The following is a 25,492-nucleotide window of genomic DNA, read 5'->3' as shown; positions in this document are numbered from 1 at the left end:
TTGTTAACCTGTGGAATTCTCTTCCGCAGAGAGTTGTTGATGCCAGTTTGTTAGATATATTCAAGAGGGAGTTAGATATGGCCCTTATGGCTAAAGGGATCAAGGGGTATGGAGAGAAGGCAGGAAAGGGGTACTGAGGTGAATGATCAGCCATGATCTTATTGAATGGTGGTGCAGGTTCGAAGGGCCGAATGGCCTACTTCTGCACCTATTTTCTATGCTTCTATGTTTCTAAAGAGGCAATTTCCTGTGGGCCAATTTTGGGAAGGGGTCGCCGCCGGTCAGTAAGGGGTAGGCGCGTGCATGCTGTGACAGGAAAACAGGCGGAGTGGTCCCCTATACCACTCCAAACCTGAGGAAGGGCCATTAAAAAAATGGCGGTCCCTCTGCGGAGACTTGGTAGCCTGTCTGTACCGACGTGTGGCCATCGCTTTCAAACGGCCACGGACCTTGTAGAAAGGGCAAGTTTGGCCCCTTGCTGTTTGAACTCAGCATTAAGAATAGAGATTTGAGCAATATAATGAAAAGGTGTGAGAGCCTTTGGGACCATCAGTAGCATGAGTGAGCCTCTTCAAGGGAGAAGATGAAAATCGACAACAAAAAAAAGTTGAGTTCAGCAATGCAGCACGGAATATGCTCTTCGATTAATCAGAATGTATTTTAGGAATTTAAACTCCAGCATTGATAACTCATGTTTTAGCACTGCTTTGAAGGAACTAACTGAGATTATAGATTTATTTCTATTTGTTTCTGTGGGAATCTTTCATGCCAGATATCAGCATTACTATTGCACAAAATATGTGAAAATTACAGCAATTATAAGGTCCATACGTACATCACTCCAGCATTTTGTGAAGATTCATGACATAAATTGGGGAAGCACCCTTGACTTTGATGGGTCATTAAAAACATTTGTATCCTTTGTTACTGCTAATGCAGCATTTACTGAAACAGGCACATTGACATGTGGAGTGGCACAAATGACCTTTTCTCTCCGTGGCCATTATTGCCAAGGACACATAACAGAATGGACTGTGCAGACAAGTAAACATAACAGATGGCTCTTAGGAACATAGGAATGTGCAGATGGCTCTTCAGATTCAGATTTAAATAGAATTCTACCTTGTTACTATTATTGCTAATCTCAGAAGTTACATTTAAAAGGATTATCCTGGTGGTGCAACAATTTATTTCAATGAAATTTTGTGCATTAAAATTTCTTGAACCTTGCTCTGAAATAATCCTTTTGTCCCCCAAGTCTCACCTTGGCAGGCACTGAAATTTGATGAAGTCAACGTTTATACACACAGCTGCAGTAAATGATAAGGTTCTTTTATTCTTTTTTAATTTTCTCTCCTCTTCTCTTGAAGTTATAAGGCCCGAACTTGGTCAATGTCAAGGCCCGCCCAAGTGCTGCCCAAAGGACCGCCGAGAGACCTGGCAGTACTTTGTCAGGATGATTCCTCTAAAAGATATGCCAGTACCGCCTGGCGCCAAAATAATGACTTACGCCGTGAATCTGGGCGGCAGTAGGCGGGAGCTCCCAGTCTTGGCGGCAAATGCGATCCAAACCAAAGTGCCACCAAGGATTGAGTCGGGCCTAGGGAGGGGGAGCACATAAAAATAAAAGTTTTCACCACAAAAAAATCACTGGAAGACCTTCAGGGGACCCCATACACATAAATCGCTGAAAAAAAATAAAAGAAGTTCACTAACCTTTTTTTGCAGGTCTTCTTACTTACCGTTGGGGTTAGACCTGGCTCCACGCAGCTGTCCTTCCCCCTGCTGCTGCTGTCTCCCACCTGCACCAAACTGGCAGCTCGGCGGACGGGAGAACACTTACGTGCCTTGCTCGCCAGCGGCTGTCAGCGGGCGGTTCCCAGCGGTCTTCCCTCCCGCCGGCGGGAGGCCTCCACGAAAATGGCACCAACGGGAGACCGCCCAAAAAACTCGGCGGCAGCTGGCAGCAGTGGGCGGTAAGGCCACCAAGTTCGGGCCCATACAGTTCCATAGGTGCCACCCTTCGTCTTGCACCTTGCTTAAATAGACATTCTTAATCAAAGCTGTCCTTGCCTGATCTCCACACGTGCCGCTTTCTAGAAAGGGGGTGGGGGGAGGTGAAATTGGACAAGATCAAGGACACAGAACAGGCTGAATCGCATTAGGTGGCCATTATACAACAAGGCTGATATTCAGTTTTATTGAAGTGAACTATGTATAACGGTCGACCAACGCAATACCACCTGTTTTGCGTCCCCACCCAAATGCAATTTCATCGCTGTCGTCTTAAGAAAATGATCAGCAATTAAAACTCTTGCTGACTTCCCTCTCATTAATGCAAGAGTACTGTAACCAATTGTAGAATGCTTATTACTATCCAATCTGCAATCAACTAACTCAAGATACACTGGCACCATCCATGTCTGTATGGCTCAATTCTGCAGTGCATTTACCAACAGAGACATTGGAGGAGCTTCCGCCTCATACACTCCTGGGTAGGTGGAGAGCATTTTGGTGGCAGTGATCATAATTCAGTTAGATTTAGGGTAGTTATGGAAAAGTACAAATATAGTCTAGGAATAAAAGTTCTCAACTGGGGAAAAGCTAATTTTGCTAAGCTGAGATTGGACTGGAAACAGCTACTTGAAGGTAAATCCATGTCAGAGCAGTGGGAGGTGTTCAAGGAGGAGCTTGTGAGGGTTCAGAGCAAGTATGTTCCCTTAAAGGAAAAGGGTGGGATGAACAAATCTAGAGCCCCCTTGATGTCAAGGGGCATAGAGGGTAGGTTTAGGAAGAAAGGGAAGCTTATGACAGATACCGAGGACTCAATACTGCACAAAACTTAGAAGTGTATAGAAAATTCAGGAATTAAATTAAAAAGGAAATTAGGAAAGCAGAGAAAGAGCATAAAAAATATTGGCAAGTAAAATCAAGAAAAACCCAAAGATATTTTATAAATACATTAAGAGCAAGAAAATAACTAAAGAAAGAGTAGGGCCTATTAGGGACTATAAAAATAACCTGTGTGTGGAGGCAGAAGATGTGTGTATGGTTCTTAATGAATATGTTACATTTGTTTTCACAAAAGAGAGGGATGATGCAGACATTGCAATCAAGGAGGAGTGTTAAATATTAGATTAAATAAACATAGTGAGAGAGGAAGTATTAAGGGGTTTAACATCTTTGAAAGTGGATAAATCCCCAGACCCAGATGAAATGTATCTCAGGCTGTTGAGAAGCGAGAGAGGAAATAGCGCAGAGGCTCGGACCATCATTTTCCAATCCTCTCTGGCTACAGGTGTAGTGCCAGATGACTGGAGGAAATTTAACATTGTACCATTGTTTAAAAAGGGAGAAAGGGATAGACCAAGTAATTACAGGCCAGTCAGCCTTACCTCGGTGGTGGGAAAATTATTGGAAAGAATTCTGAGGGACAGGAAAATCTTCATTTCACGGTCAGTCAGCATGGATTTGTTAAAGGGAGGTCGTGTCTGACTAACTTGATTGAATTTGTTGAGGAGGTAACAAGGAGGGTCGATGAGGGGAGTACATTTGATGTAGTCTATACGGATTTTAACAAGGCTTTTGATAACATCCCGCATGGCAGAATGGTATCGAAAGTTAAAGCCCATGGGATCCAAGCAATTGGCTCAGAAGCAGGAAGCAAAGGGTAATGGTTGATGGGTGTTTTTATGACTGGAAGGTTATTACACAGGGCTCAATACTAGGTCCCTTGCTTTTTGTGGTATATATCAATAATTTGGACTTGAATGTAGGGGATATAATTAAGAAGTTTGCAGATCATACAAAAATTGGCTGTGTGGCTGATAATGAAGAAGAAAGCTGTAGACTACAGGAATATATCAATGGACTGATCAAGTGGACAGAACAGTGGCAAATGGAATTCAATCCAGAGAAGTGTGAGGTAATGCATTTGGGGAGGGCTAACAAGACAAGGGAATACACAATAAATGGTTGGACACGAAGACATGTAGAGTACATGTCCACAGATCCCTGAAAGTAGCAGGAGAGGTAAGAATATAAGAACATAAGAAATAGGAACAGGAGTAGGCCATACAGCCCCTCGAGCCTGTTCCGCCATTCAATAAGATCATGGCTGATCTAATCATGGACTCAGCTCCACTTCCCTGCCCACTCCCCATAACCCCTTATCGATTAAGAAACCGTCTATTTCTGTCTTAAATTTATTCAATATCCCAGCTTCCACAGCTCTCTGAGGCAGTGAATTCCATAGATTCACAACCCTCTGAAGGGAAAAAATTTCTCCTCATCTCTGTTTTAAATGGGCGGCCCCTTATTCTAAGATTATGCCCTCTAGTTCGAGTCTCCCCCTTCAGTGGAAACATCCTCTCTGCATCCACCCTGTCAAGCCCCCTCATAATCTTATACATCTCGATAAAATCACCTCTCATTCTTCTGAATTCCGATGAGTAGAGGCCCAACCTACTCAACCTTTCCTCATAAGTCAACCCCCTCATCCCAGGAATCAACCTAGTGAACCTTCTCTGAACTGCCTCGAAAGCAAGTTTATCCTTTCGTAAATATGGAAACCAAAACTGCACGCAGTATTCCAGGTGCAGTCTCACCAATACCTTATATAGCTGTAGTAAGACTTCCCTGCTTTTATACTCCATCCCCTTTGCAATAAAGGCCAAGATACCATTGCCTTCCTGATCACTTGCTGTACCTGCATAGGTAGATAAGGTGGTTAAGAAGGCATAAGGGATACTTGCCTTCTTAACCGTGGCATAGAATATAAGAGTAGGGAGGTTATGCTTGAACTGTATAAAACACTAGTTGGGCCACAGCTAGAGTACTGCATGCAGTTCTAGTCACCACATTACAGGAAAGATGTAATTGCACTAGAGAGAGGACAAAGGAGATTGATGAGGATGTTGCCTGGACTGAAGAATTTTAGCTATGAGGAAAGATTGGATAGGCTTGGGTTGTTTTCTTTGGGACAAAAGGAGGCTGAGGGGAGACCTTATTGGTGTATAAAATGATGAGGGGCCTAGATAGAGTGGTTAGGAAGGGCCTATTTCCCTTAGCAGAAGGGTCAATAACCAGGGGGCATAGATTTAAAGTAAGTGATAGGAGGTTTAGAGGGGATTTGAGGAGAATCTTTTTCATCCAGAGGGTGATGGGGGTCTCCGGAACTCACTGCTGAAAGGGTGGTTGAGGCAGAAACCCTCACTATATTTTAAAAAGTACTTGGATATGCACTTGAAGTGCCGTAACCTACAAGGCTATGGACCAAGAGCTGGAAAGTGGGATTAAGCTGGATAGCTCTTTGTTGGCTGGATGGACATGATTGCCGAAAGGCTTCCTTCTGTGCTGTAAATTTCTATGATTCTATGACTCCTGATATAAATGCAGACCACATGGTGAGGCCCACAATTGGTTCACTTGATCTACAATTTTGTTAAACTGATATAAAATGTGACTGGTGCAATTTAAACCTGATGTGAAACTTTACACAGCATGCATTTCAGTCAAAGTCATTAGTAACTGCACTGCTATTCAGTTTCTACTTTTTTCTATGTTTAAGAATTAAATTTTTAATGTGAAGCCGGATCAGATTAAAAGTCAATTACAATCCTCTAAAGAGCTGAGGTACATTTAACGTTGCTGCATCAAACTATCAGCATACGGAGGTGAGGGACACATCCAAATTGCTGCTAACATGTCAATAGCCTTATAAGAGCGTATTACCAGTCCATTAAATTTCTTTAATGCAGCTTCTCAGCAAACAACAAATTATTGGCCGACAGACTGTAAAGGAAATCAGCTGACTTTTTCAATTTTTAACAAAGCAAAGAAAAAACAATATATCAGGCACCTTGAGGAAGTGCAGAGTGCAGATCCAAAGAACGAATTTTAAATGAACTCTTGAACTTGTAATAAGCCTTACACTAACCTAAGACATTTCAGACATAATGGACTTCATATCCTCATGGGTTTGCTAATGAGCCACTGATTCTACTGCTAAAGCTACACTAAACTAAGAATGTATTCTTTGTACTGTAAATGGAGTTTTTAAATTGAATTCTGTTCTCTTCGGAGTTTGTGGAGATTGAAGTTTTCAAATACTGTAATTGAAAATATTGCACTTATACACAAAGATCTTTTTTGAATGTAACATGAGCTTCAAAATGTCACTCTCTCAATGGTACTTTAGTAGAGGATTGATAAAGGAATAATGGATACCTGGGATTGGTTACAAGACAATAATCAAATTCACAAGGCACCAGGAGGCACCAGGGACAGTGAAAGAACAACTCAAATAGTTCACAACCAACATGTGAATTTTTAGATTTGATTACTGCTTTGAAAGCATGTTTTATTTTCAAATATGTAATAGAACGTACAAATTTTTCAGCATAAGGAATAGATTGTTCACCACTAGTCCAAGATCTATAGCGCATTTTCTGGTGCTTACCATAGCCTGCTGAATGAACGCAGATTCTCATTGCTGTAATACAGCAATATGTCACAAAAATGTTGCACACAAAACTGAAAGGGAAAAATACAGGCCTCACACAAAAATAGGGCCGATTTTCAGATGACTGATTCCATTGGGCAGGATATATGATGGAATTGATCTGAGGCCCAACCAATCTTTGTGGTCGGGCCATCTTTCCAGCTCACCAGTCAGGGGTTGGGAAATCTAGCAGCTCCTCAGAGGAGCTCAGCTGGAAGATAATAGTTAAAAGGTTGGGGCTGTAATCATGGGGTGAGAGGGCAGATGGCACAGCAGTGGGCCAGAAGGTATTTGTGGGGCCAGAAGGAGCATTCATTCTTCTCCTTCCCCAGAAAAATCTTGAAAGTAACTTACCGTGGGCAGTTTTGTGAGTGGCCTACAGCAGTCCCTTTAAGGCTCGCCCATTGTTACATAAAAATGGCATCAGAGTCCTACAACCAGCATAGGACCCCAATTTAAATATTGAAATAAAGCTCCCACCTGTTTCAGGTAGGCCACTGGCCTCCATTTTGAGATCCATTCAAAAAAATAAGTCTGACGGATAACCTGCGGCAATTTTTGTTTAGAATTTTTGTCTGCCGACTACCCCAGTTTTAGCGTGAAAAGATAGGCATATATAAATTCCCCCCAATATCTTTGTAATATTATTAGCTGATGAAGTTTTCAGTGACGAGTTATCATTGTTGCTCTCTCCATTGAAGGCTAACATCACAATTTATTTGAAAGTAAATAATTATGTAGGTAAAAATAATACCTGTGCCGGTTCACATTTATAAATTAGCATTAGTGAGTACTTAAAGCCTTCAACAATAAATATATGGAATTAATTCATCATCAGCTTTAACACATCCATCGAATTCAGGTGACACCATAAACTGTTAACACCAAATAATAGTATTTCAATCTTTTAAACCTTATTTTCTCTCTAAATCATGCTGTATTAAAAGCTTCACCAACCAGATAATTTAATTATTTAATTATTGACCTATATTATGCACAACATGAAATTGATCCATATTTTGAAGCAATAGCCTGGCAAATACACTATGTGATATTATTGTAGCAACTGTTTAATAGATAAATACAACTGGATAAATACCTTTGATATTTGTACGTGTTGTGTCCTTGGATGTTCTAATAATGACTACATGAGGCAATGTGTTGTACTTGAACTGTGACCTTAGTCCTTTATTTGTTAACTCCAGAGTGAGGATCACACATGGTGGCCTACCTTTTATACTAGGCCAGGCACATCTGTACCGGTAACCTACAAGTCTCCCACTGCTGTGCCCTCTGCTGGCACACCTTGTGATAGTACAAACAGTAGCCATGTAGGATACATGACATCACTCTCCCCTAAGCCTTTAGTGCAAATCGCCTCTGTATTGACTGTGCTCTGGGCTTAGCTCTATCTGGGCTCTATCCGGTTGACCCTTGGCAGGTCGTTTCAATCTTGGGTGAATGGTTGGTGCCGTAGAGTGCTGGTGATTGCTGTTTGTGTGTGTCCCTGACCACTCCATTCTCCCCCCCACCCCCCCCACATATAGATTATGCCGGAGGCTCATTGTATTCATATACATTCAAGTTCAGAAAAACAAGTTTGCATTACATTTGTGGTTCCGTTGTGAGACAAGTACGTTAGCCTGGTGAGATACATTATCGAGGCGGTGACCGGTGCGTAAGGACAAACTAGTTCCAGAACTGCTGGATGGTGTCCCTGCAGTCTGGTGGCAGCGCGGTGCCCAGTGCTGGCAGTGGGAACCAGGTTGGCTCAAGTTGCCTGCTCTTGCGGCCGTTTCCATGGTTCCTAGCATTGGGCAGGTTCACAGATGCCTGTGACCTCCCTGTCCTTTCTTTGCACCCTGGGTCCCTGCTGCTCCCTGAGGAGCTGTCATCTAGCAGTGCACAGGGAACTGCTGACTTGCTAGCCTGGGCGTTGTTTGGTTTGGGTTCCTGGCTGGTCCCAGTCCCCTTTTGGAGGGGGTTGTAGCGGGTGACCCTTCGATTCCGGCTATGGCCTTGGTGGCGATGGGGCCTGGGAGCTGCGCCTTAGCACAGTCTGCTCTTTCAGGCTCGTGGCGGTTGGTGCCATTGGATGCCTGGGAGGTGGAACCGATCAGGGGCAGGGTATCAATATTAGTGCCGTTGCCCTACTGAGATCGCTTGCTCTGCAGCTCGTGTATATTGGCTGTTTGTGGCCACACTCCATGGTGCATAACTCTGATCCCAGGGATGCAGGCTACAGCATTGGGTAGCTCGCTGGACCTGCGTGCTCCCGATGGGTGTCTGCCTGCTGCATTGGCTGCATACAGTTGAAGTTCTACATTGCACAACTTTTCATTACTTGCTGTGGATACTCTGTAGCTCCGATCGCGATCGCGCAACTTTTCTTCGCTGGTTGCATGTACACAATTCTGATCATCAATTAAACATTTTACATGATCGCGCGACTTTTCCTTGCTTATTGCATGTACACAACTCTGATCGTCAGTTACACATTTTATCTCTAACTTACAGTTGCTATTATATCGCTTGAGTGTGTGGAACTGTCCCTTTAATTGTAATGGGTTGCAGGCCTCCTTTAAGAGAGCCTTGCTTTCTTTACCCCAATCCTCTTCTCCGTTTGGTGCAACTTGTTGCTCCATCAGCGCAACACCTCGTGGTCTGGCCGCGGCCATCTTTTTCTTCAGCGCCTCACCTCGTGGTTTCAGTGCCATCTTTCCTCCATCCACGATGTCGACTGTGGTGATCCTCTTTTCCCTGGGTCCTGCCACCGAAGCTGCCTTTGGATCCGATTTTCTTCCTCCGGAGTCCTGCCACTGGAGCCTGGAAGGTACTTTGGATCGTCTCAGCTGGATCATCTCCACACAGTCTTGCTGAGCAGTCTGTGCCTTGGGTGCTGTGCGGGTCTGCTCTCTGGTGCCGGGTCCACCCTCAAGTGAGAGTTTGCTGTGCCTCCGAACGCGGAGGACATTGATCGCTGGAGGGGTGAAGTCTTCCCACTTCTAATGGATCTTCTCCATCCACCTTCTGCCGAGCAGCGTTGGTCCATCATCTGCAACAATACACAGAGGTAACTTGTGCACCGCCCCATCATGGAGTACCTTTACATTCGCACTACCAACGACTGGGATAAGTTCATCGGTGTAGATGCGCAGCTTTGCCTGAACCGGGACCAACTTGGGTCGTTCAACTTGATTGTCCCATAGCCTCTCAAAGGCTTCTCGATTCATTACTGACTGGCTCGCCCCATATCCACCTCCATGAAGACTGGAACGCCATCTATAGCGACTTCCATCCTCAACGCGGAACATTCAGTGGTGCAGGTAAACATGCTATATACCTCATCGTGGGGCTGAGCTGCCTCTCTGCCTATCGTTTCATAATTCGTGCTGGATTCAAGGCCATCTGCAGACTCTTAATCAACACAGTGAGTCATATTTCACTTACACATTCTCTGGAGTTGGGCCTTTGTGCTGCAGCCCTTTCATACATAGTCTTTAAAATGGCACTGGTGAGCCCTGTGATTCCCTCCGCAACGCCAGCATGGAGCTGCTCGGTTAGCCGCCCTCGGCGGATTCTGAGTTAAGGGACTTGGGGGCCTGTTCTCTCTCCCCTGAGAGGGCTCACGTTCTGCAGTCCAGCCTCTAAAAGGCGCCACTCAGTGCACAGTACCTGCCGTGTTTGAGTCCTGAGGGTGAGTCATCTGCCTAGAACTGCAGGTCGAGGTCATGAATGCCTGGCTCACTGAGATGGCCTTCTGCAGTGTGACTGTGGAATCCGCCAACAGTAACTTATGAAGAAGGCCCTCATGGCCGATTCCAATGACAAAAATGTCCCGCAGCGCTTCGTTGAGGTGGTTGCCGAAATCAATGGTGCTGCCAGCCTCCTGAGGTCTGCGGCGTATTTCGCGATTTCCTGGCCTTCGGGCCGTCAGTGGGTGTAGAACCGGTGTCTGGTTGTGAGGATGCTCTCCTTGGGCTTGAGTTGCTCATGGATCAGGGTTACGAGCTCCTCATATGCCTTGGTCGTTGTCTTCGCTGGTGCCAGCAAGTCCCTGACGAGGCCATAGACGGTGGGCCCACAACTGGTTCGCAAGATAGCTCTGCGTTTATCTGCCAGTGTGGCCGGGTCATCTCCTGCCAGTTTGCTGTGAAGGAATGGTCGAGCCTCTCCACAAAGGCGTCCCAATCATCACCATCGGCGAGCTGCTGCAACATACCAAGGGTAGCCATTTTCGCGTGAAAGTTCGTAATCTCGTCGCCAAATGTTGTGTCCTTGGATACGCTAATAATGACTCCACGAGGCAATGTGTTGTACTTGAACTGTAGTGGCCTTAGTCCTTTATTGGTTAACTCCAGAGTGAGGATCACACCTGGTGGCCTGCCTTTTATACTAGGCCAGGCACACCTGTACACGTAACCTACAAGTCTCCCACTGCTGTGCCCTCTGGTGGCACACCGTGTGATAGTACCAACAGTAGCCATATAGGATACATGACAGTACGATGATATTGTGCACTGTAATTTCCAGGCTAATAACTTTATGTGCTCTCTACATTATTAAATCTGACCTGGGCATCTCAATTTACGATAGATTCACTACAGTGAAAGTGTACAACAAAGATTCACTCGAATGAAACCAGGAAAGAAAGGGTATAGTTATGAAAGGTGCAAAACACCGGGGTCTTGTCCACTGGAACAGAGAAGGGTAAAAGAGCACAGATTGAGGTTTTCAAAATTACGAAAGGCTTTGAGAAGTTAAATAGTTAAAGATTATTCATAATGGTTGGTGAATTGGTAGCAATGGGAAGATGGCTGAGGATTATCACTTGGAAGAACAAAACAGAAAGGTAGAAGAAATGTTTTTACACAGAGTGTCACGAGAACATGGAATGATACACCACAATTAGCTATTGGGCCAGATTTTGTTATCAAAATAATGTTGAAACTAATGCCACTCTCTTGTTATTTATGTGCAACATCATGCAAGGGACAGATAAGTGGTTAAACATGGATATCCAAAGTTACTGTCCAAGTTAGCTTCACGAAAAAGGCATTTTGCTGTCTGCCTCATCATTGAAATGCATTTAATGTCATGAGGTTGCTGTATTTGCAAAGTAGATATGAATGAAAACCGCCACAAATATTTCGGGCTAGTATTACAAGCATAACTACCCTTTTAACGACATGATAAGTGTTAATGATTGCCAATCAACCTCTCTGGCACAAAATATTTACTTTTATAAGTATGGAGTCTCAGGTTGTGAATTGTTTTAGGCGATTTTCAATATGTCAATTTATTTTTAAATATATTTTCTCTCTTCCTTAAACCAATCTTTCTTTCCTTCACTTTATCTCTCTCTCTCTTTACCTGATTTAACATTGAATTTGCCTCCTTTAATTCACTCTCCTTCTCAGTCCTTCCTGTGTTTATTTCCCAATCCTTAAATCTCATTGGTGAAGGAAATACCCTGTTGGTTGCCCTGTTCACTCAGCTCCCAGATGCCCTGGTTTTCCTCGCTATGCTATTATCAGCTCACACTTTCAACAACTTAGTGGGAAAACATTTTTGAGCTGAAGGGTGCAGGGGAAATCTATCTAACGGCAGATACCATTAGATGACCTGCGACAGTAAGATCTGTCCCATTCAGGCAAATATTATAAACTACTTTAAAATAGAATTAGATGAGTATTTGAAAAGGAAGAATATAAAAGGACCTTAGAAACAGCAGAGAAATGGGGCTGGAGTGGATAGATCCAGTTGAAGAACCAGCACTCTCCGACAATTCTGAAGTAAACTGATGCAAATAGTCATTTCAGGAATTCTCTGGATACTTTGGGGCCGAAATTCAGTGCCGCCAGAAAGCTGGTGGTGTTAAGGCCGTATTTCCCCGATTAGCGCCGCAATGTTTGCGGCGGCCATTGGATCCAAATTACGCTTTTGGACCACAAAAAAATGTTCCAGTCTTATTAGCCCTTTAAACCTGATAGTTTTCAGTCTTAATTGAGGCATTATTCCCACGGGAAATTCACCCTTAGGATGATTGGTGCTGAACGAGCCAGCTGCTTCCTGGCCTTCTTAAAGGCCAGGGTTTGCAGCTAGGTAATGATCAGGGAAAGAGTGTTGTGGAATGATGGCTGGTGCTGCTGTGTTAAGAAGGGCAAGCATGTTTTTGTTTTCTGAGCTAGAGACCATGATGCAGGGAGTGGAAGGAAGGAAGCGACTCTCTACTCTGATATTGGGGAGACCGAATTGGCAGCAGTTTACCAATGCCTGGAGGGAGATAGCAGAAGAGGTGTTGGGGACCTCCATCCATAATAGGACGGCGACCCAATGTTGCAAAAGTATGAATGACATCAATGCTTTGATGAAAGTGAGTACCTGTTCCACCAAATGCTAAGCCCTCCCCTTTCACATTGACAGTTGCATGTCATGGACACACATTTGTGCTCTCATTTCTGACGCATCATCACTGTGCTACAAACCAAACTTTCTTTGTTTTGCAGAAGAAACTTGCTCATAATCGGTTTGAGCAAAAGAGGACTGGTGGTAGAGAGGCTGAGCTACAAGTCCTCACACCCTTGGAGGTGAGGGTCAAGGCCATTGTAGGCAGACATGGTGCTTTCCCCGTGGGCCAGGCTACTGGTGATGTTGATGAGGGTAAATGAAGGCCCTTTAATGTTATATCTCCCTGAATGCTGCAGCATCTACTGTGCCTTTGCCTCTGAAAGCGTGCTAGTTGCAGGCTCCATGTGTAAATTCCACACTTCCCCCTCACAGCAGCCCTTCTCCCATTTATGTTTGCAGGTGAGAGGCTGAGTGGCAGCTGATGCAAGGGATCAGTTCCTCCTGAGACACTGTTGCCAGGCTTGCAGCATACCCTTGCTGAGACCCAGCCAGATGAGCCTGATGGCACTATTGAGATTGAGGTGTCGAGCATTGCTGAGACCCTAGATATAACACTGTCTTTTGGCGACCTCAGCTATGAGGAAAAGCAAGAGGAAGACAGTGCTGAGAGCACCGTGTGTCAGCTCAGATACTGGGAGTGCACGGTCTGATGTAGTTAGTATAGTAGAGGGGTCTGCACTGCATGTTACATCGGGGAATAGCGGGCTGCAGCATGGTGACAGAGCTAGGCAACCTGAGGTGTCACATCTCTGGGGGGGGGTTGTGAGTCCGCACCGAAGTTCTGCTGGGGAGGACTCAGATGAGCCCATCAATGTTGCGGCTTACGAGACAAGGGTGGAGGCCAGGCGTTCCCAGCTGTTGGGGTGCCAGAGAGCCTGTAAGAAGAGCGTGGAGGAGTCCGCCTCCCGCATAGTCGGCAGCTTTGTGCACTCAACGGAGCCCATCATTGCCAGTGTGCAGGCGATGGTGGACTCTCTGATTGATGGTGCAGATCCAACTGTGATGCTGCACCCCATAGGTGATGTGGCAGCTGCCATTGCAGCACAGGCGTGAGGGAACGAGCATATCGGTGCTGCTTTGGAGAGGATGGCCGCGGCTCTGCAAGAGCCGATGGAGTGTCTAACTGCTGTCATATCTGGTAGCTTTCAGACTGTGCTGCTTTCATGCAGTCTCAGCTGGATGCCCCCCCTGCCGAGACCTCAGTATTGCTTTTGTGGCTGGGTCCGCCATGGGCCACAGGGCATCTTCCCTCAGATTGGTGGTGGTGGTGGTGGTGGTATTATGCCGCCCCTGGTGAGTTATTCAGACTCCTCGGGCCAGGATACGGATGATGTGCTCCCTCCGGCTCACAGCATTCCTGGCCCCAGACCTATCACTCCGCCAGTGGCTCCATGCATGGCCTCGCCCGAGCCAAGTCAGACTGAGCCCTCCCAGAAGGGTGTTGCGGCTGGTATTGTGACTGGTGTTGACCAGTCTCCAGCTGGGCCTTCCAGGCCCAAACCTGGTCGAGGGCATCCTAGAATAATATCTGCAGCTTCCACACAGGGAACACAGCAGCCTTCCCAGACCCATGAGGCAGCCACAGGGGAGACACTGAGGCCAAGTTGCAGGTTAGGCATTCGTAAGAGGGATTATACTGAAATGCACAAGGGTGGTAAATGATGTTTGTTATTTTTCTGCACTCTTTATTGTTCTGTTAGTAGTTTGGGGTTATATTATGTATTAAATCTTTATTTTTTTGCACCTATATCTGGGCTGCTGTATAATGTGATAGTGGTCAATGATGTATCAAGGTATTGTATCAATGTATTGGGATGGCTGTGGAAAGTAGAATTTGAAGGGACATGTGGGGATGAAATTATTGGAATCGAGCAGCAATCAGACAAGTCTGAACTTCCTTTGCAGGGTTGGGATGGCGATGACGCCTCCTGGGTGGTTCAGGACGCTCCTCCTCCTCCTGGTACCGCTGCGCCTCCTCCTGTGGTGGGATTGCTGGTTTGGCCTCCAGATGATGTCCACCATTGACAGCCAGGTTATGTAGCAGGTGACCACAATGATGGAGACCTGTTCAGGCGAGTACTGCAATGCACCACCAGAGCGGTCAAGTTAACGGAACCTTTGTTTCAGAATGCCAATGCAGTGCTCAATGATGCACCTGGTGCCAGAATGAGCGTCATTACAGGAATGCTCTGCCACATTCCTGGAATTGCGAAGTGGAGTGAGCAGCCAAGTAGACAGGGGATATCCCTAATCCCCAAGCAGCCACCCACAGTCCTGTTTGGGCCAGTGAAGATGGTGGGCACACTGCCCTGGCGCATGATAAAAGCATCATGCCTGCTGCCTGGATACCGGGCATCAACTGCCAGCATCCTTTGCTGGTGGTCGCACACCAACTGAACATTCAGGGAGTGGTACACCTTTCTGTTCATAAACACTTTGGGAAACACAAGAACATAAGAAATAGGAGCAGCAGAAGGCCATTTTACCCCGCGAGCCTGATTCGCCCTTTAATAAGATCATGGCTGATCTGATCATGGACTCAACTCCACTTCCCTGCCTGCTCCCCATAACCCTTTATTCCCTTATTGCTCAAAAATCTGTCTATCTCTGCCTTAAATATATTCAATGACCCAGCCTCTGCAACTCTCTGGGGCAGTGAATTCCACAGATTTACAACCCTTAGAGAAGAAATTCTTCCTCATCTCAGTTTTAAATGGGCAGCCCCTTCTTCTGAGACTATGCCCCCTAGTTTTAGTTTCCCCCATAAATGGAAATATACTCTCTGCATCCATCTTATCCAGCCTTCTCATTATCTTATATGTTTTGTTAAAATCACCTCTCATTCTTCTGAACTCCAATGAGTATAGACCCAACCTATCTTCATAATTCAACCTCCTCATCTCCGGAATCAACCTAGTGAACCTTCTCTGAACAGCCTCCAATGCAAGTATATCCTTCCTTAAATACAGAGACCAAAACTGTATGCAGTACTCCAGGTGTGGCCTCACCAATACCCTGTACAGTTGCAGCAGTTGAAGGCCAACATTCTATTTTCTTTCCTGATTGCATACTGTACCTGCATACTAACTTTTGTGTTTCATGCACAAGGACCTCCAGGACCCTCTGTACTAAAGCACTTTGCAATTTTTCACCATGTAAATTATAATTTGCTTTTCTATTCTTCCTGCCAAAGTGGATAACCTCCCATTTACCTACATTATACTCCATCTGCCAAATTTTTGCCCTATATCCCTTTGCAGATTCTTTGTGTCCGCCACAAAATTTGCTTTCTTACCCATCTTTGTGTCATCAGCAAATTTGGTTACATTACACTCGGTCCCTTCATCCAAGTCATTAATATAGATTGTAAATAGTTGAGGTCCCAGCATCGATTCCTGCGGCACCCCACTAGTTACTCTTTGCCAACTGGAAAATGACCCGTTTATCCCGACTCTGTTTTCTGTTAGCCAATCCACTATCCATGCTGATATATTACCCCCAACCCCGTGAACCTTTATCTTATGCAGTAACCTTTTATGTGGCACCTTATTGAATGCCTTCTGGAAATCCAAATATACCACATCTACTGGTTCCCCCTTATCCACCCTGCTCATTACATCCTCAAAGAACTCCAGCAAATTTGTCAAACATGATTTCCCTTTCATGAAACCATGCTGATTCTGCTTGATTTAATTATGCTTTTCCAAATGTCCTGTTACTGATTCCTTAATGACGGACTCCAGCATTTTCCCAGGCTAACCGGTCTATAGTTTCCTAGGGATGATGTTGTGGCACGCTCAGTCCGATTATGTGTGCAGTGTATCGCCCCTTGTACCCAGGGGAACCCTGCAAGCTGCAGAAATCTGGCCTGGCGCTCCACTTTTTTCTCCCTCATTATTGGAAAGGAGATATATTGCACTCTTTGCTTGTACAGCGCATTGGTAACCTGCTGGATGGAGCAATGAGCGGAGAATTGTGATATGTTCCAGATGTTTGCAGTTGCAGACTGGAACGAGCCTATTGCATAAAACTTCAACGCTACGGTCACTTTGGTCTCCACACTGTCCTCAGCCTTGTGTGAGGCTCCAAATCTGGCCAAAGAACATTGCAGAGCTTGGTCAAGAGATCCTTACTGAATCTCAGCCTTCTCACATATAGCTCGTTGTTGAGCTGTAGGAAGAACTGAGGCTGGTACACCCTAGTACGGTCGGGCCTTCTTGGCAGAGGTATGTGCTGCACCACTCCCATGCCAGCTGGCTGAGCACCTTCTGTATGTACTCTCTCTGCACAGTGATATCTGTGGACATCTGCAGGCCCTTCTGCATGTTGAGCAACCATGGCTTCTGCCTTCCTTGCCCGCTGCCTCAAGACTTGTTGATCACGGCGACGCCTCCACCTGCATGCCTCCCTGTCTCTCTCAATCTGGAGCGGACGTTCTAAATAAGCTGAGCCCATTATGGGTGGAAGCATGACCCTCTGTGCAACATGGCACATGGAATACAATGTCGGAAAATGTGAGGTCATCCACCTTGGGGGGAAAAAAAACACAGTAAAAGGGAATATTATTTGAATGGGGGAAAAATTACAACATGCTGCGGTGCAGAGGGACCTGGGGGTCCTTGTGCATGAAAGTTAGTTTGCAGGTGCAGCAGGTAATCAGGAAGGCGAATGGAATGTTGGCCTTCATTGCGAGAGGGGTGGAGTACAAAAGCAGGGAGGTCCTGCTGCAACTGTACAGGGTATTGGTGAGGCCGCACCTGAAGTACTGCATGCAGTTTTGGTCACCTTATTTAAGGAAGGATATACTAGCTTTCGAGGGGGTACAGAGACGATTCACTAGGCTGATTCTGGAGATGAGGGGGTTACCTTATGATGATAGATTGAATAGACTGGGTCTTTACTCATTGGAGTTCAGAAGGATGAGGGGTGATCCTATAGAAACATTTAAAATAATGAAAGGGATAGACAAGATAGAGGCAGAGAGGTTGTTTCCACTGGTCGGGGAGACTAGAACTAGGGGGCACAACCTCAAAATACGGGGGAGCCAATTTAAAACCGAGTTGAGAAGGAATTTCTTCTCTGAGGGCTGTGAATCTGTGGAATTCTCTGCCCAGGGAAGCAGTTGAGGCTAGCTCATTGAATGTATTCAAATCACAGATAGATAGATTTTTAACCAATAAGGGAATTAAGGGTTATGGGGAGCGGGTGGGTAAGTGGATCTGAGTCCACGGCCAGATCAGCCATGATCTTGTTGAATGGCGGAGCAGGCTCGAGGGGCTAGATGGCCTACTCCTGTTCCTAATTCTTATGTTCTTATGTTCTTCTGTATGTACTCTCTCTGATCACGAATCATTACAAAGAAGGAAAAACACATTTAACTCAGCAAGACGTTTCGAAATCCTGCTGCTCTTTTTGAGATGTGGAACAAGCAGCTCCGACTTTTATTTTGAAGGAACAAGCAGCTCGGAGATTTTTTGGAAGATCCAAGTAGATGCAAGATTTTTTTGAACAACAAGGAGCTCCAAGATTTTTTTCCAACAGACAAGCACCTCCGAGAATTTTTTCCAAGAGGCAAACACCTCCGCAATTTTTTTCTCACAAAGAAATCTATCAGGATACCAGCTGGCACACTCCCACTCTGCACCAGTCCTAAATACAGGCGGGGACACTGTCCGCTAAAGAGCCGGCTTTTTGAAACTAAAAATGGGTCCGGGAGCAGAGTGGCAGCGGTGCGCACTTTTATCGCGTCAATACTGCCGCAAACCCCACACCGCTACAAGAGTCAGTCGATCGCGATGGTGGCCAACAACGCAGCAAAACCTCCCGGGCCGAATCTATGTCGGGGCGGCCAGTTGAGCCCAAAGTGGTGGCCATTCGATTTTGATGAATGGCTACCGCAAACGGGCAGTATGGTCCTTCCCGGGACCGTGAATTTCGGGGCCCTTGTTTATTGCTGGAAGGAGGAATCTGAAGCACAACTTTAACAGCAGTTGGTGTTTGTCTAACTCGACGTCTTGTTCCTTGAAACTTTTTTTTTCCATTGTATGCCTTTTTGTTGGCCTTGCCTCATAGGGTTTTTCCATTTCCATTGTGACCCTATTCATCTGTACCATAGAGTAAAATCTTATCCACCACCCTAGTCATTCTCTCTAGATTTCCAAGTACTTCATGAAGCCTTCTCTGAAATTCCTCAAGACAGATTGCAAAAAGCATGCACAACCATTTGTATGTTTCAAACTGTTGAACAGTTAATCAGTGGACCTAATTCTTCATCTCATACAGCATGTCAAAACCTATTCTTTGCATGAATGGCGTTGCTATCATTAGTTCAGACAGGACATCAGTTATGGTTGTTACATCAGTAGTAATTATGTTTCAGAACTTTAACTGTCTTTGTATTGATTCCCTTTCATTACTACCATCACTGAAGAGACCCAGTCAGTCCAGGCACTAAATTTCAAATCACTCGACTCATTAATGTGCTTCTTGACAAGTTCTCTTAAAGAAACAGTTTCTTAGCTAGCAACCGTGTAGGTGGGATCAAATTGCAGCTGTAGAATGACTTCTTAACTTTACTTCTCTTTTGAAAACATCCTGATACTTGGTAACTACATTTTGTGAGTTTTGTTTAACCAACCATCATAAAATTCTTATGATTCACTGTGATAAGTTGTATGTATTGAAATGACTCCAGCACTTGTGGTTACCTCCTCATCAGAGATAGTCCCTCAAAGAGGATGACTTGTTTTCACACCAAAAAGGGATGAGTTCGTAGGTGTTTCAATGAAGGACATAATAGTCCAGATCCCGAACTACATGTTGAAGGGTGGAAGATGCCTGTGCATGGATTTTTTTTTAACGTGTGGTGACCGTTGCACACCAGCCACCACACGGGCTTGACCAAGTGAGCTCTTGGTCCAAACACAATCCTTATGGTTACCAAGCACTATTTGAAACTCTTTTTTTTTAAAGCGCAAAATACTGCGACTGCTGGAAATCTGAAATAAAAACAGAAAATGCTGGAAATACTCAGCAGGTCAGGCAGCATCTGTGGAGAGAGAATCAGAGTTAATGTTTCAGGTTAGTGACCTTTTGTCAAAACTGGAAATGGTAAGAGATGTAACGAGTGTTAAGCAAGTACTGTTTCCTATAGCGGTAATTTTTCAAATTCACAATTCCAGCAAACAATACTACTTTGTGGGAATGCAAATTGTTATTAAATGTGAGCAGGTGCAGTAAATGTTAGAAATCCTGTTCATAACATAGTGATCCTGAATGCATAATGATTTCGAATTCAAATGTCATATTTTAACAGAATCTGTGCTCATATTCAGCTCTGTTGTCTCAAATCTTAATCACAACAATATAAAAAATGATTTGACATCAGTAGAAACATATGCCCAGACATCCACATTGGGAAGCTGCAACATGTAAAGCACTTTTCCATTGGGCTCGCTTAACATTCTTTACAATCTCCTTACTCCATCTCCTTGTTTTAGTTTCTACATTGTCCCACCTGCTAATTTTATCAATTGCAGGTTACGTTACATATCTCCCCATTTCTTCCATTACTGTAATGCCAGCTCTAAATGAATCATAGAAATTTATGGCACAGAAGGAGGCCAAAAAATAGCTATCTGCCCTAATCCCACCTTCCAGCTCGTGGTCCATAGGCCTGGAAATTATGGCACTTCAAATGCATATCCAAGTAGTTTTAAAATGTGATGAGGGTTTCTGCCTCTATCATCCTTTCAGACAGTGAGTTCCAGACCCCCACCACCTTCTGGGTGAAAAACATTCTCCTCAACTCCCCTCTAATTCTTCTACCAATTACTTTAAATCTATGCTCTCTGGTTATTGACCTCACTACTAGGGAAAGAGGTCTTTCCTATCCACTCTATCTAGGCCCCTCATAATTTTATAAATTGTGACTATTTGCACTGTCCTTTTTCTGTCCTTCTGCATCTGCATCGTCTAGACTGCGCCCCCGATGCCACCCACCTGAAACTGCAAGCGGAAGTGGGACCCTGCAATTGACCACATTGTTCCTCCGACTCCAACCGAGCTGTTGATCCTTCGAGCATCGACTGGGGGAGTGGGCAGTGGGGAGAGAGCCGGGGGGGGGAGGTGGTAGAGAGGCGGCCGGGGGGGGTAGAGAGGCGGCTGGGGGGAGTGAGAGACGGCGGTGGGGGAAAAGAGAGAGAGAGGGATGGGGAGAGAGATGGGGAAGTGGAAGGGGTGACCGGAGGGGAGAGAGGAAAGTCAGGGAAGATGGATCACGTTCTTTCAATCCCTTTTACACCCACACCCGATTTCTCAGAAAACTAGGTGTGTGTGTTAAAAGGGATATTGTTGGAGTGGACGAAATTCAGAAGTCATGACACTGTCACTATTCACTTCATATACAATAAATCTGTTAACAATCCATGACCCACACACACAATGCCTCGTCTATGGTGGGGGGTGGGGTTGAGGTCATGAACTCATGAACTTGGGCTGGTGGGGTAAGGAACTTAGGCTGGGGGAGGCATGCACTTGGGCTGTGGTAAGGGACTTCGACTGGAACTTGGGAGGATTTTGCTGGGTTGGTGGAGATCTAGCCTCTCTGGCTTCTGAAGTCAGAATGCATCGAATTACAGTTTGCAAAGTCAGTTAGAAATTGGGTTGGGCAGTTCCAGTTACACATTCCAGAGAAACGTCTGGGTGTGGCTTATCCTCCAATGGGACCAATCAACAATCGGGTCATGTGATAATGGAGAGCCAATCAGAGACAATGTGGCCATTTTGATAGTGCAAATAACTGCGTCCAATTTTATACATCTCAATTAAGTCTCCCCTCAGCCTCCTAACATGACACACATTAGCTTTTTAAGCTGATAGTGGGGTTTTCATTCCATGTGGCAGTTGGCAGTTTTTTACCAGAAATATTTGTTTTTTTCACTGGGATTGGAGGTTGTCAAAATGAAACAATCAGATCAGTCAGAATGCACAACTGATGGCTGTCAGAACCAATTAGATTAGTTGGAGGATGGAACTGATGGGTGTTTTCCTCCCATTGGTGGTTACGCACAAACTTGAAGCAGAAAAGTTTCATCTGAGCTGATGGTTTCTGAGAATTATGATTGCTGTGGCCCCGTCTTTAACTGCCCCCGTCTTGTGGAAACTGGGGGGGAAGTTAAAATGAGGCCAGTCACTTACTCCGCCCTTATCCTGTGGCCTTCCTGCTGTATCCTGATCTTAACCCGCTCTCTTGAGCAGGTGAGCTGGACACTCACAGGTAGAAAGTGGGGTTCTTCTTTGCTATTTTGGTCAGAGGCTTGAGCATGGGAGCAGTGATAGTTTCCCTGTCAGGCCAGAGCTGCTGGGAGGGGGATCATGGGCCAGAGCAAGCCCAGCAGGTAGTGTAAAATATTGAATTTTAAGTTTCCTTGCAAGCCAGGAGAGGTAGAAGTGCTCAGCCCTCATAAGGAAGCTTTATGCTTCGGCCCCCCGCCCACCGCCCCATTCCCTGATTGCATCAAGAGGCAATCCCACACCCCCTCCTCCCTCTCTCCCCCTCCTACCCTAGTCTCACCCCCTCCCCTTAACTGACTGCTGAGGACTGTGCCCAGGGTTTCCTAGCTGTAGCTTCCTGCCACCAAAATCCTGCTCCCATTCCTGCCCGCTGGCCAGGTAATGGACCTGGCGGGTTCAGTTGGGACTCCAGTAAAATGTATGTAAATAAGGCCCAGTCAGTAAGAATGGCCAGACCTCCATGTCTCCGAACTCCCCAGGTTCACCACCCACTTCAGGGCTTGCACACACGACTCCCGCCCTCCCTTTAGAAACAGAAACATAGAAAATAGGTGCAGGAGTAGGCCATTTGGCCCTTCGAGCCTGCACCACCATTCAATGAGTTCATGGCTGAACATGCAACTTCAGTACCCCATTCCTGCTTTCTCACCATACCCCTTGATCTCCCTAGTAGTAAGGACTTCATCTAACTCCTTTTTAAATATACTTAGTGAATTGGCCTCAACAACTTTCTGTGGTAGACAATTCCACAGGTTCACCACTCTCTGGGTAAAGAAGTTTCTTCTCATCTCGGTCCTAAATGGCTTACCCCTTATCCTTAGACTGTGACCCCTGGTTCTGGACTTCCCCAACATTGGGAACATTCTTCCTGCATCTAACCTGTCTAAACCCATCAGAGTTTTAAACGTTTCTATGAGATCCCCTCTCATTCTTCTGAACTCCAGTGAATACAAGCCCAGTTGATCCAGTCTTTCTTGATATGTCAGTCCCCCCCATCACGGGAATCAGTCTGGTGAACCTTCGCTGTACTCCCTCAATAGCAAGAATGTCTTTCCTCAAGTTAGGAGACCAAAACTGTACACATTACTCCAGGTGTGGCCTCACCAAGGCCCTGTACAACTGTATTAACACCTTCCTGCCCCTGTACTCAAATCCCCTCGCTATGAAGGTCAACATGCCATTTGCTTTCTTAACCGCCTGCTGTACCTGCATGCCAACCTTCAATGACTGATGTACCATGACACCCAGGTCTCGTTGCACCTCCCCTTTTCCTAATCTATCACCATTCAGATAATAGTCTGTCTCTCTTTTTTTACCACCAAAGTGGATAACCTCACATTTATCCACATTATACTTCATCTGCCATGCATTTGCCCACTCACCTAACCTATCGAAGTCACTCTGCAGCCTCATAGCATCCTCCTCGCAGTTCACACTGCCACCCAACTTAGTGTCATCCACAAATTTGGAGATACTACATTTAATCCCCTGGTGGAGGACCTCTGTCTTGTGGATATTTAGCATAAGACCCATGCTTTCGTACACCTCAGTAAATATGTTGAATATGACTTGGAGTTCAGCCTCTGTATGTGCGCAAACGCAGGCGTTGTCCGCGTACTGTAGCTCGACGAAAGAGGTTGGGGTGGTCTTGGACCTGGCCTGGAGACAACAAAGGTTGAACAGGTTTTCACTGGTTCTGTAGTTTAGTTCCACTCCAGCGGGGAGCTGTGAGGTGGTGCATGGCAGTGAGGAAGATTGAGAAGAGGGTTGGGGCGATGACGCAACCCTGTTTGACCCCAGTCCGGACATGGATTGGGTCTGTAATGGAACCATTGGTAAGGATCACGGCCTGCATGTGGTCGTGGAGCAGACGGAGGATGGTGATGAACTTTTGGGGGCATCCAAAAAGGAGGATGCTCCATAGACCCTCGCGGTTGACAGAGTCAAAGGCCTTTGTAAGGTCAAAGAAGGCCATGTATAAGGGTTGGTGCTGTTCCCTGCATTTTTCCTGAAGCTGTCGCGCTATAAGAATTATGTCCATTGTGCTCCGTAAGGGACGAAATCTGTACTATGACTCCGAGAGGAGCTCCTCAGCCACAGGGAGAAGACAGTTGAAGAAGACTCTAGCGACGACTTTCCCAGTGGCTGATAACAGGGAGATTCCTCTGTAGTTGCCGCAGTCGGACTTGTCCCCTTTTTTTAAAGATGGTCATGATCACTGCATCTGCAAGATCTCCCAGCATGCTCTCCTCCCTCCAGATGAGAGAGATGAGGTCATGCATTTGATCCAACATTCCCTCCCCGCCATACTTCAGTGCCTCAGCGGCGATTCCATCCGCTCCCGTAGCCTTGTTATTCTTAAGCTGTCTTGTGGCTTTTTCTACCTCGTGCAGTGTTGGGGGTTTTACTGAGGAGGTGGCAGGTAGCATGCTGCGGGATGGAGTCAAGAACTGAGATGAGGAGAAACTTCTTCACTCAGAGAGTTGTTAACCTGTGGAATTCCCTGCCGCAGAGAGTTGTTGATGCCAGTTCATTGGATATATTCAAGAGGGAGTTAGATGTGCCCCTTACGGCTAAAAGGATCAAGGGGTATGGAGAGAAAGCGGGAAAGGGGTACTGAGGTGAATGATCAGCCATGATCATATTGAATGATGGTGCAGGCTCGAAGGGACGAATGGCCTACTCCTGCACCTATTTTCTATGTTTCTATATTTCTAAGAACACTCGAGTCAAAGGCAGAGTCTCGATTGAGGAGATCTTTGAAGTGCTCCTTCCAGCGGGCTCTGACTGCCTCGGTGTCCTTGATGAGTGTTTCCCTGTTTTTGGCCAGCAGTGGGGTGGGGCCTTGGGAGTTTGGACCATAGGTGGCCTTGACTGCGATGAAGAATCCTCGCACATCATGGCTGTTGGCCAGCTGCTGTATCTCCTGTGCTTTCTCCATCCACCACTTGTTCTTTCGGTCCTGTTTTTTTTGTTGAACCTCATCAAAATAGCCCCAAAGCGGAGGGGACAGCAGAAGCAGTGCCACGAAAAAGTCAATGCCGGTACACTTAAAGACCCAGCTAAGAGAGCCCTATACAGTCAGCACCTCACAGCTAACCTGGCGTGCCTTGATGGCCCCGAAACTCAGAATGCCTGCTGCGCTTGGTCTGCCCTCCAGGCCTCCATAACCAGTGCCTGCGAAGAGACGCTCGGTCACTCAACCAGGAAACACCAGGACTGGTTTGATGAGAATGACCAGGAGATCCAAAAGCTAATAGATCGCAAGCGCAGGGCATTTCTGAG

The 25,492-nt window shown here is 45.8% G+C and overlaps 1 protein-coding gene across 3 annotated transcripts in view; it reads right to left on the bottom strand.

The window, feature by feature from the left end:
• Window positions 1-25,492, bottom strand: part of LOC139242055 (BTB/POZ domain-containing protein KCTD8-like) — a 445,346-nt gene that overhangs the window by 200,163 nt on the left and 219,691 nt on the right. Inside the window, exon 2 of one of the 3 annotated variants that reach the window (XM_070870217.1) lies at window positions 16,495-16,509. The exons of the other annotated variants lie outside the window; for them this stretch is intronic. Within the exon in view, the coding sequence (XP_070726318.1) occupies window positions 16,495-16,509 (15 nt within the window). The remainder of the gene's footprint in view (window positions 1-16,494; window positions 16,510-25,492) is intronic. 3 annotated transcript variants of the gene reach the window in all.

The sequence above is a fragment of the Pristiophorus japonicus genome, chromosome 2 (genome assembly GCF_044704955.1).
Source record: "Pristiophorus japonicus isolate sPriJap1 chromosome 2, sPriJap1.hap1, whole genome shotgun sequence".
NCBI classification, from domain to species: Eukaryota; Metazoa; Chordata; class Chondrichthyes; family Pristiophoridae; genus Pristiophorus; species Pristiophorus japonicus.
The sequence above is the reverse complement of the archived record's forward strand: the minus strand, read 5'-3'. Positions and strand labels throughout refer to the sequence as shown.